Genomic DNA, 12528 nt, shown 5'->3' on the forward strand with positions numbered 1-12528 from the left:
GTGTTGCAGATTTTTTTTTTTTTTTCAACATACATACATTTTAGACGGCAACCACTCATTCAGCTACCCACTACCTTACTTGACCGCCAACATGCACCTGGGTTTGGCAAGTGTCTTTCCCTGTTCAGAACGCATGCAGACACCTCTGGAGGTGGGTTATCTTCCAGAGAACAAATAGATCTCAACTTGCCCAATTCTTCTCTCCCCTGACATCTGCTGTTGGGGCAGTCGGCTGGTCCCACTGATAACGGTGGGTTTGGCCAAGATTAACCTAATGTGTACGGGCAGCTCAAGAAAAGTCATAAAATGCCCCAAAAAGTTACACATTGATTAATTTGGAACAGTTTTGACTCAAATTTTTTACCTAACCTATGACAGTATTGCTAATTCTCCCCTTAAGTAATACTGCCGGATCATCGCTGAACACTGATTAGCAATGATCTGCAAGTGAAATAGGGCCCTAAGCCTCTGTACTGGACCCCAAACAACGCCCATAGCCCACCCTACACACAATGAATTATCAGATGGTAGTCTGCCTCTTTGCAATGACTCTAGTCATGAGTCTGAACAATGGCGACAAAATCCCCAATGTAAATATACTCACGATAATGAAATATTACACTGTAGCCAAAAAATCTACCAATGACCCCTAACTTTGCACTGTCCTACCGGCAAGGGGAGGGTGACCATGTGAAGAAGTAGTTGGCTGCCTCCCCACTACCATGTGTGCTTAACATTCAGCAAATTTGTTTTATAGCCTGAGCTTTACCCAGGAGATTGCATAATACATGGCAAATACACATCACAGTCTACCCCCCTCTTTTTGAGTCTGCGTTAAGCCTCATTTACACGTTGATGGATCCATGTTGGGTCCGGGTGTCTTTTTTGCTGTCCATGTGTCATCCGTGTTTCACTGACACTTTACAGCAGAAAAATAATTTTCAAAACATCTCTTCCTAATGATCCATGAAACACAGATGGCATCCACGTTGTATCTGTGGTTTCCACGGACCCATAGACTATAATGGGCGTGCTGGATCCATGAACACAGCCAAAATACAGCACGCGTCAGTGCTAAAAAAAAATACGGACGAACAGACCGCGCCAAACCGCTGATGTGCGAATACACACATTAAAATGAATGGGGGCATGAGAATGAGGCTTTATTCAGATCCAGAAAGCTGTTCTGGCCGGGAACAGCCTGCCCGATCTCCGTCCGGCCTCAATAACCATAATGGGGACCAGCAGAGATCTGGCCACGGGTGTGAGCTAGCATCCGGCAGTGCCAGATCCAGACATCCCCGGCAGGCTGCTTCCTGCCGGAGATGTTCAATGCTACTGTGAAACTAGCCTAAGGCCTCTTTCACACGGGTGTCATGTTTTTGGCCCGGATAAGATGCGGTTGCGTCGCGCGAAAAATGTGCGTTTTTTCCACGCGAGTGCAAAACATTTTAATGCGTTTTGCACGCGCATGAGCAAAAAAACGGCATGTTTGGTACCCAGACCCGAACCTGGATTTCTTCACAAAAGTTCGGGGTTGGGTTGGGTGTTGTGTAGATTGTATTAACCATGTTATAAGGGAAAATAATAGCATTCTTAATACAGAATGCATAGTACAAAAGGCCTGGAGGGGTTAAAAAATTATTTAACTCGCCTTAATCCACTTGTTCGCGCAGCCGGTCTCTTTTGTCTTCATCTGTGAGGGAAAAGGACCTGTGGTGACGTCACTGCGCTCATCACATGGTCCGTCACATGATCTATTATCAAGGTGATGGACCATGTGATGAGCTCAGTGACGTCACCACAGGTCCTTTTCCTCACAAATGAAGACAGAAGAGAAGCCGGGCTGCGCAAACAAGTGGATTAAGGTGAGTTAAATTATTAATTTTTTAACCACTTCAGTCCTATTGTACTATGCATTCTGTATTAGGAATGCTATTTTCCCTTATAACCATGTTATAAGGGAAAATAATAATGATCGGGTCTCCATCCTGATTGTCTCCTAGCAACAGTGCGTGAAAATTGCACTGCATCCGCACTTGCTTGCGATTTTTACGCAGCCCTATTCACTTCTATAGGGCCTGCATTGCGTGAAAAAACACACAATATAGAGCATGCCAAGTGATGCGTGAAAATCACCTGCTCATGTGAACAGCCCCAATAGAAATGAATGGGTCTGGATTCAGTGCTGGTGCAATGCGTTCACCTCAATCTCGCCCGCGTAAAGGGGGCCTAAGAGTATAATACTGGACATATTCACCAAAAAAAATAAAAATAAAAATCACCTACACAGGTTACAATAAGTATTACAGGTAAAATAATTGGCTTCCAAGAAAGAAACAATAACACGAAGAAGCAGAGGCTTCAAGTTTATTTGCGATAAAATATTGCAACATCCTTTTCTCTTTTTTGTAGTTTTTCTTAAAAAGAACCAAAAAAATGATATATAACATGGCATCCATTCAAAAGTCACATTCACATCACATTTAACACTGTTAGCTGTTCACAGTCAGAAAATAAACCAGTGAGAATTAAATAAAAAACACCAACAAAATATATTACAAGAATTAAAAAAAAAAAAAGGGGGGGGGGGGGGGGGGTTACACTGGCGGATTGGAGGGAGCAAGGCAGAGGTGTGAACTGAAATGCTTTAAGGACCGGTAGTGATCCTAGGGAACCTGTCATGATGAACACGACGTCTGATCTGCAGGCAGCAGATTATAAAGCAGGAGGAGCAGACTGGTATATAGTTTTATGGGAATGTATTTTGTACATTTATATCTCTGCCCTTTCTATGCTTAGGAGTCCGGTGGGCGGTCCTAATCAGTGACTGACAGCTATCTGTATACGACTGCTGTCATCACACAGGGTAGGCCCACCCACTGGACTCTTAAGCATAGAAAGCAGGGACAGAAATGTACAAAATGCAAGCTTCAGCGACTTTTCTGAATCTGCTCGGCCTCTCCCACAGACAGGACTGCATGTTCCATTGGAGAGCGTCCCTTTAATGCAGGAAGCATCACAACAGAGCGGTAGGCTTATGGGAAGAAAAACATAAGCTACCAGGCAAATCTGAAAGAATGAGCTTAGTTACAGAGATATAGAAAGGAAGGACATTAGAAGGTCTTAGTGTTTTATAAAAGCCCACCCAAATCCAGGACAACACATAGTCCCACTCACTGGGGTCCAGGAAGCTTTCAGATTGGAAACTGTACCCATCAGGGTTCTTTTTTTTTTTTCTTTGGCTCCAAAGCCAATGTTTTGTGTGTGTCAAACATCCCTGTGGCCTCCACCTCTCCTATGGTAGGATCCTGTCAATCACCCACCCCCAGATCTCTGCCTCGTGAAGTAAAGGAAGGTGCAGGATCAGATTTGGAGCTCAGACTGGAAGTGGCATCTGTCATTTGTACCTATGAAACTGGCTGACCTGTTGCCTTCAGCTGCCAAGCGCACATGTATCTGTGTTGGTCCCATGTTCATATGTGCCCATTTGCTGAGAAAAGTGATGTTTTAATATATGCAAATAAGCCTCTAGGAGCAACGGGGGCGTTGCCAGTTACACCTAGAGGCTCTGCTCTCTCTGGAACTGCCATGCCCTCTCCACATAAACTGTTAAGGCCAGGTGTGATCACATTTGCACTGCCTATTCCTGTCAAAGTGCAGAGGGTGTAGCAGTTGCAGAGAGAGATCTGAGCCTCTAGGTGTAATGGTAACGCCCCCGTTGCTCCTAGAGGCTCATTTGCATATATTAAAACCTCATTTTTCTCAGCAATGCGGGCACATATGTACATGGGACCAACACAGATGTCTTCAGCTGCCAAGTGCACATGCAACAGGTCAGCCAGTGTCATAGGCACAAAACTGCTGACAGATGCCCTTTAAAACCTGCTCCCCTCCTGTCCATGGGATGTGTCTGGTACTGCAGGTCAGCCCTACTTAAACGGGACTGAGCTGCAATAACAGAGCTGCCCATGAACAGGAGGGGCACCGTTTCTAAGACACTTTGCTAGTAGAATATAGATAACAGTTTTTTAGTGTTTTGCGTGGCACCTCCCCAAGAGGCAGTGTAGCAGCCTTATAGTGCAGAATTGGATTGATTAGCAGTTACTGGCCCAAGTGTCTGGAGGGAAATATGGCGGCAGACATTCATAGCCTGCTATGTGCAGAAAGTACAGCACTGGTGTGCACAAAGACAGGAGGACCCAACAAGGGGTGCAGGGGATGGACAAACAGCAGACCACTATTAGTACATGCAGCACAGTCTTCAATACCAAAAGATCAAGAACACTACATTCAGGAGGCTAAAATGTGACGTGCTGTGCTCGCTGGGTGGAAAGGTGCCAAGGCACTGACACTAGGACCGATTTATTATATATGTTTTTAGAATAAAAGGTGCATTCACTGTGCTAATCCAGGTGGGAGGGTGGTTGTGATTCAACATTACTCTAAGTACAACACTCACCATCCACCTATAACCACATCATCATCGGCAGTTAACCTGTGCTGTTCTGCACTCCTAAAAATGAACTAAAGAGGCAAATTCGAACTGTGCAATTTCATTTTTGCAACAGGCCAGACATCCACTTCAGGATTCCATAGTCTACGAATTTGGATTTGGTAGCTCGACTAAAATGAACGCCCCCTTTCATCTATGGGCTGACATATCGTCTTAACCCCTCTCTGCACACTGCGAGGAAAACTTAGGTGTGCAGGGAGAACCACCCAGCTTGTTGGTAGTGGGATCCATTCCCCCTCCTAGTGACGGGATAACATTCAGAGGTCACTGGTGTACGCCTATAGGCCCAGCCCTACAGTATGTATGATGAGCACGCCCAATGTTTCTGATGGAAAAAACAGGGTTACGTTTGATATTAAAGGGGTTGTCCCACGAAAAATATTCAACATTTTTTCATACCAGCTCTTGGATCTGAAAAGTTTTATAATTTCATGTAATAAAAAAAAAAAAATATGTATACACTGAAATCCAGGCATCCTCAAACTGCGGTCCTCCAGCTGTTGCAAAACTACAACTCTCAGCATGCCCGTACAGCCTACAGCAGGGCATTGTGGGAGTTGTAGTTTTACAACAACTAGAGGGCCGCAGTTTGAGGATGCCTGCTGAAATCTCTGCATAGCGCCACCTATTTGCCCCGCCCCCCCTTTTTTTCTACATGCTCAGTTCCGTCCTTCAACTGCCAAAAGCTGCAGCAGAAAGTGCACGCCTCTGAGCCGCTAGCTTGATATAAATCTAGCAGAGCAATGAATGTTGAGATCTCTGGATCCATGTGAGGTACAGGGCCGGTTCTAGCTTTGTTGGAAAGAGATTGTCATGTACTATATGTTGTCTGATTTTCATATATATTTTTTTTTTACATTACTGGATAACCCCTTTAAGCCAGACGTCTGCCCTAAGTAAATGCACCCTCCATACCTCAAACCAGCGCTCAATGTCTGTGACTAAATGAAACCTGGTGCTCAAGACTCCAGTTATGACCGAATTCCAGTACTGCCCAGAAGCAGCGTTTCAGACCATCGCATTCATCAACTATCTGTATATAGATCACAAAACTCCCATATACATATCTTGCAGATTATGCTTTACAGAAAGAGAGGGCATACCCCACGTGAGGTTACAATAGAATATTCTCTGTACAAAATCTGGAAAACAAGAGACATCGTAGTCACTCAGTGATCAAATGACATCCATCGGGTAGGTGCGCCGAGTGTACACGGAGAATGTGCGATGCCGAAGCAGTCAGAGAATGCATAGAAAACGTGCTGTGATGTCAATGGAAATGTAATATCCAACAAAAAAACAAAAACAATTTCCTAAAATGTCAGATTTATGCCATATACTTACACTAGTGTTCCCGTTGGTTACATACAGTGGAGGCAGCAGCCAAATAAATATCCGGGGGAATGGCACCTACCAGTAAATAGGACCTGGGAGACAAAGTGCTTCAGTGACCATGTCATTAGTTCCCAATGAAATCAGTTTGGCGATTGTGATCAGACTTAAAGTGGGCGCACCTCGGCACGCAGGCCATGCAGACACAACCTGCCAGGACGGCTGTAGACCCTTCTCTATATCAGAGGTACCGGCCACCACCACCTATATACATAGACTTCTCCACCTGGCACAAGGAGGAGGAGGTGCCAAACTAAAACCAAGCCATGGTACCCACTGTCTCATTTGAAGATAACCGATAGACCTCAAAGGGTATTCTAACTTCCCTAACTGTATTTTGGACCCATGGAGAAAATAAAGCTCCAAATGGAGAAAAATATATTAAACCTGAGATGTAAAAAGGACCAAAAAAAAGCAAAGCAAACATGATTTAAGATTAAAAAAAACAAAAGTAAAATGTTCGGTTTTAGTGTTAAAATGTGTTCTGCTGGATTTTTTAAATATTTTTTCCGGTCTTGACCAGCATAGTAAAGAGTCTTCCTTCAGCAACACTAGAGAATAAACCCTTCTACGATTCCCCCCGCCCCCCCCCCCACAGATGAGGTTACTACTGTCTGTCCCACACTTGCCAGTGCATCAGATTGGTGACAGTCATTCAATGTATTATAGAAACATTTACGTTACATCCAAGACATTGATGGCTACCTCTGCACCACATCGCTGATCTCCTGTACGCAGGACAGTAAGTTATTAAGTACAGGGTTTGGACCCTGGGAAGCAGAGGATGCGCCTCCAGCCCCAGAACCTGCGGAAGACACCTGCAGCTCCTGCAGGCTAACCTCTAGTCGACTTACTGCCTCGCGAAAGGCAAATTTGTTTCGTGTTTGGGGTATGGAGTCAACGTATCCAGTGCAATAGTCCAGAAGCTGGTGTCCTGTGTCAACCAGTTGGCTGTTGGGTTGGGGAACGGTCAGTGCACTGGATAGCATACCAGCACACTGCAGAAGAGCTTCTTTGCTTATTTTTTCTGCAGGAACCTTCTCTACAGGTTGCTTGGACTTCCTTAACGCTCCCCTGCCTCCCCCTGCTGCCCCATTGGAAAGCTTTCCTACTTGGATAACAGGAGGTGGTGGTGGCAGCATGGGTCGGGAGGGCTTGGCTGCCCTTTCAGTGACTGGCTGTGTAGGTGTGGGTGAGGTCCTCTCTTCTGTGGATGGCTGCTGCAGGAATCTAACATTTGGAGGAGGAGGGGGAGCACATTTAGGTTTCATCCGGCGATGAGAAGGGCGGTCTTTCTCAGAACCAGCTGGTGACACGTGTTCCTGAAGCAATTTGAAGGTGTGACCTAAAGAATCCATGCCAACCAGCTGAGTATCCGTAGATGCATTTCGTGGTGATGGTGAAATGAGAACGGGCACTTTGTGGTTGTGAGTGGCAGCGCTGAAAGACGAAGAGGCACCTCCTACATGCTTGCTGGGTGAGGACCTCTCATCTGTGCGCAGACCACCATTTCGCTCACCTCCTCCAGTCCGTGGAAGCATTTTGGGCTTTCCTCTCTCTCTACTTGTCTGCGGGGGTGCTATATCTAATGCAGTTCTCGGAGGTTCCTGCTGGTTCTCATCTGGCTGTGGGGCCACTGAGGGCGCACGGTCCAGCTGGACCTTAGTCCGATGGCAGTTTCTGGGTAGTGTCATGGCCATCCTGTCTTGCTCAGGAACAACAGGAGACATGGAAGATGTGGAATTTGACCTCGGGAAAGGTTTGGATTGATCCTCAGTGCTTACTGGTTTTCCGCTCCGCAATCCAAATGTCTTTTTTATGAGGCGGGGTGTGAAGAAGCCAGATATTCCAGTCCATCCTCCACTAACTCCCCCTATGGCATCTTCAGCGAAACCACGTTGAGATGTTCCTCCATAGCATTTATGCGAGCCAGGAGAAGCAGGAGTGTCTAGACCATCAAGTTGCTGGAAAGAAGTAAGTTCTCCAGTTAGTTCTGGCCTTTTGTGAGGCTGGTTTTCCATTTCGCGGAAGGAGCTGCTGCGTTTTGGAGGCTGAGGGGCGCTCTTTTTCTTCATGAAAGAACTGAAGAATCCTCCCTTTCGGTCACGGGTGAACGTTGTTTCTTTAGAGTCTCCAAGTAAACTGCTTGGAGATTTGTCCCTCTGTTTGCGTGGAAGAGCCGGGGAGCCGCTTGCTACAGGGGATCCACGAAGAGCTCCTAATAAGAGAAATGGCAAATAAAACTTCAGATGTTGCTGTGTGACATGGAGTCAATTAGGTAAACATGGCAGATCCATGGGATATAGCCAGCAAACCACACGTGTTACCTGCATCTATATTACCTGGAGTAGTTGTGCTTGAGGTTGAGTTATCTGATGAATCACCGGTGCCTTCAATGTTTTCCTTATTCTCCACTTTCTTCTTAAGGGTACGGGATTTAGAGGGTAGCATGGGAAGCCGACTCTGATAAGATGACGTGGAAGAAGCAGTGCGCCCCAGTTCTTCAGCAACCTCTGTGAGTGGAGAAGCATATCACACCAGGATGCTTAAAACAGAACCTCATCATTATTCTGTGCCTAAGTGATGCTGATTATCTATTAAGCTATCTTAAATAGAAATCTATCAAACTAGAACAAAACTCATTATTTAATTTATGACGTACTACCAACTTAGAATGTTAAAGCATATCGCTAGGGTATGCCATAACATTAGGATTGGTGAAGGTCCAACCTCTGAGACCCCCTGACCTTAATAATGAAAGACCCGAATTGCCTTTGCCATTTCTCCTGCACACTCCTGACTGCTCGCTTCACAGGTTCCTGCAAAACAGCGTAATTCATGTAAATGGGGAGGTCTGCTGCATGTCACTGCATAGTCGCTGGCCACACTGCTGTGCAGGGGAAATCTGTAAAGGGGCTGCAGCACTTAAAGGGTTTCTCCAGGATTTTGATACTGACGACCTATCCTCAGGATAGGTCATCAATATCAGACTGGCTGAGATCCTAGCACTGCAGATCTGGTATCACCACCTATTGTGGGGAAATCACTTTAAGACATTATAAAATAAGGTTCGCTTTTCACTTAAAGGAGTATTTCCATTTTATGGAGTCATCCCCTACCCACAGGATAGGTAATAACTAATGGATCGGTGGGTCCAACGGCTGGGACCGCCCAACAATCACAAGAACCAGTGTCCTGTACTCCTGAAATGAATGGAGCAGCATATCGAGCATGCACACAGCCATTCCAGCAATCACTATGAGACTGCTGAAATTAGCCAAACGCATCTACTCTGCTATCTCCGGCAAACCCATAGAGATTAATGAAGCGTCCATACTCATTCTGCTACTCAATTTGTTTCGAAAGTATGGGGGAAAGTATGGGATCCCCCTTCTCATGATCGATGAGGGTCTCAGCAGTCAGACCCCCATCGATCTAATAGTTAACCCCTATCAAAAGGATATAGATTATATCCTGTGGATAGAGTATAATTTCCTCTAACTGGAATACCTCTATAATATCTTCAGCATTTCCTTTTCAGGAAAAACTTTATGAAGGGAAACTAAAAGCCAAATACATAAATGCGTGGCCATTACAGCTGGCTGTGGAGGATGCAGCGGTGGTACAGTTGCAGAGGCAACCGCCTGGTGCCCAGCAAGTATCATGGTAGCACGGGTCCTATTCTAATTAAAGGGACTTGTGCACTATACTCATTGTCTCAACAACTGTACCACTCAGGTATGTAGCTGCGTCTCTCTCCATGTCCCACTGTCAAATCGGGGGAGAGGGGGATGCCATGAACAGCACCTTCATTATATAGGATCTGGCGCCAGTGCACTAACTTAAGCAGGTGTTCCTGGTCAGGCCATTAAATACCTATTTTTTTGAGGTGGTTAATAAAAAAAAAATTACCTTCATTTATATTGGAATCATGAAACATGGTTTCAAAGGCTTGGTGTGTCTCAGAGAAGGCTGGTCTATCGGCGGGATTCCACTGCCAGCCTAAGGGAGTAAACGGCAAGTAGTAAGAAAATGGTTTGTGTGTGTGTATACGTATGTATAAATATATTTATTTGTGGCTTGATATAATACTTTTTATAGTGTTTTATAGGGACAAAACACAATGAATCATATCTCAATATTTATATGGAGAATTGATACTTGTCACTTGACGTATACTGAGAATTACTCAGCAGACTACAATGTCACTCACATGCTCTCATCAGTTCATAGACCTTCGGGGGACAACCTTCTGGCTGCTCCATTCGATAACCTTTCTCCAGCAAGTCGTAAACCTGGGACAAGTCGATGCCAGGGTAGGGGGACATGCCATAGGTAGCAATTTCCCATAGCAGCACACCGAAAGCTATACAAGAGATGGAAGAGTCATAGATTAGAGGAAAACCACTAAAATATCTGTGAAACTTATGTCACTTTTAAAGGGGTAGTCTGATCAAAATGAAGACAAATTCCTGCTGAAAGCCCATCTTTTCTAAACCCCGGCCAGCAGCTATTGTTACATGGAGAATGTGCGTCTTCTTGCCAATAATTAAACTGCGGTAACTAATGTAGGGCAAGTGCTGCACTATAGGATGGCCATTCAAATAGGCGGATGTCCAGCCAGACGGATGAGCTGGGTCCACCAGAGCAGTTTCTATTTCGTCTCAAAGGGTGAGGTATTGAGTTTCTCCTACCTCCATGACATCTATACAAAGGGGGTCGGAAAGAATAGTTGTTGGCTAATGGCTACTGTATGTGTATTGCCACTTTAAAGTGGTTGCCTGGTTTCAAGAGGAAACTGGACAACCATTTTAAGGATAATATTGGAAGGGATGGAGCCCGTGTAAAGGTCCACACCCTTGGTGGAGACACTATATCGGCGCAACTGGGCGACCAGGTGAGTATTAGATTCAAACTTCTCTTTATTCAAGGTTAGTCAACCTTGAATAAAGTGAACTATGTATCCAAAACTCACCTGGTCGCCCAGTTGCGCCGATATAGTGTCTCCACCAAGGGTGTGGACCTTTACACGGGCTCCATCCCTTCCAATATTATCGTTCACCTCACAAGGGCTGGCAACCCATCCAAGCGAGGACTAGACGACACTGGCAGCACCGACCTCCCACTATCACCTACGTACACTAGTGTTGTCCCTACGCTCGCACAACCACACAAGGTGAGCCTAATCATCCCAAACGACCCTTCCTTTAACGTACATACCACCCTATGAGCGCCTTTCCCCTCTTATTGCCCTCTTCAACTATTTTAAGGAAGACTAGGTAGTTTATCTTTGTGTGTTAAATAACCCCCTTTAAAATACATTTACAGATGAGCATTTTAACATCTTCTTGATTATCAAACACTTACACCTATACAATTAGACAGTTGCAGCAGAAACACTTTGACACAAGTTCTTACCCCAGACATCCGATTTTATGGAGAAAGTGTTGTACGCCAGGCTTTCCGGAGCCGTCCATTTAATAGGGAACTTGGCACCGGCATGAGCTGTGTAGGTGTCTCCAGTCATCAGACGAGATAGACCAAAATCAGCCACTTTCACCACATGATTTTCACCAACCAAACAGTTCCTTGCAGCAAGGTCCCTAGGATAAAAGAAAAACATATGACACCCAGAACAAAAGCAGCTCAAGTGGCCATATGATTGATGTAGCCGGTGACAGGAGAAGACGGTGCACAAAGCTCACCGGTGGATGAAGTTTTTCCTCTCCAGATATTCCATGGCAGAGGAGATCTGTGTGGCCATATAAAGCAGAACCACAGCAGTCACTTCTTCCCGGTTACATTCCCGGAGATAGTCGAGCAGGTTCCCAAAGTGCATGTATTCAGTTACAATATAAAAGGGGGGCTCCAGTGTGCAGACACCTGGCAGAATGGGACAGGAAATGTCAGGAGGTGCATGGACGCTCTGTACATACAGAGTATACACACAATTTCTTTCTGTACTGACCTAAGAGTTGCACAAGGTTGGGATGCTTGATTTCTTTCATGACTGCAGCCTCCTTCAGAAACTCTTCTACCTCCATAGTGTCTTCCTGTAGGGGATGAAGATCACAGATTAGATGACCAGAAACTGCAATCGGCTCATACGTGAAAAGGGCTTGTCAGACATTTTATATCCTGGAGCTTGCACCTGCATGGCAAATAGTGGAAGTCTAAGGCTACATTCATAAGAAAGTGAAAAACGGCCGTCACACAACCGTTTTACGCACAATGGCAAGTCTAGGAGGTTATTCACACTGCTGTTGTTTTTTGACAGCTCATGAATAACAGGCGTCAAAAGATAGGACATGTTCTATTTCGTCCGTTTTCGTGGTCCAACAGTCCCTATTGAAGAGGACCATTTTTAACGGGCATTTCTCAGAAAGACATCAGTGAAAAAATAGTCTTTAAAAACGTTTTGCCGTTTTTAAGAGCCTTTTTTTCTCTATAGTGTGAATGCTGCCTTAGGAATTTCGCAACCCAGATCCGCAGCAACTTACAATACAAGGCCTATTGCACACGAATTGTGCGCTGCGTGGCCGTATTGCGGACCGGCAATACAAGGGCACCGTTTCGTGTGCATTCCGCATCACAGATGCGGACCCATTCACTTAAAAAGG

General features: G+C 45.2%; 1 protein-coding gene across 3 annotated transcripts in view; it reads right to left on the reverse strand.

Annotated features, from left to right (window-relative positions):
* Window positions 1-5061: 5061 nt before the first annotated feature.
* ABL2 (ABL proto-oncogene 2, non-receptor tyrosine kinase) overlaps window positions 5062-12528 on the reverse strand; it is a 45146-nt gene continuing 37679 nt past the window's right edge. For 2 of the 3 annotated variants that reach the window (XM_044301183.1, XM_044301184.1), the window contains exons 5-11: window positions 11877-11961; window positions 11614-11791; window positions 11327-11511; window positions 10122-10274; window positions 9821-9910; window positions 8251-8421; window positions 5062-8126 (exon numbers count right to left, since the gene is read on the reverse strand). In XM_044301183.1, coding sequence (XP_044157118.1) covers window positions 6610-8126; window positions 8251-8421; window positions 9821-9910; window positions 10122-10274; window positions 11327-11511; window positions 11614-11791; window positions 11877-11961 — 2379 coding nt within the window. In that variant the 3' untranslated portion in view covers window positions 5062-6609. Of the gene's footprint in view, window positions 8127-8250; window positions 8422-8458; window positions 8728-9820; window positions 9911-10121; window positions 10275-11326; window positions 11512-11613; window positions 11792-11876; window positions 11962-12528 lie in introns of those variants that run through there. The other variant, XM_044301185.1, reaches the window with a different exon arrangement.

The sequence above is a fragment of the Bufo gargarizans genome, chromosome 7 (genome assembly GCF_014858855.1).
Source record: "Bufo gargarizans isolate SCDJY-AF-19 chromosome 7, ASM1485885v1, whole genome shotgun sequence".
Taxonomy (NCBI): Eukaryota; Metazoa; Chordata; class Amphibia; order Anura; family Bufonidae; genus Bufo; species Bufo gargarizans.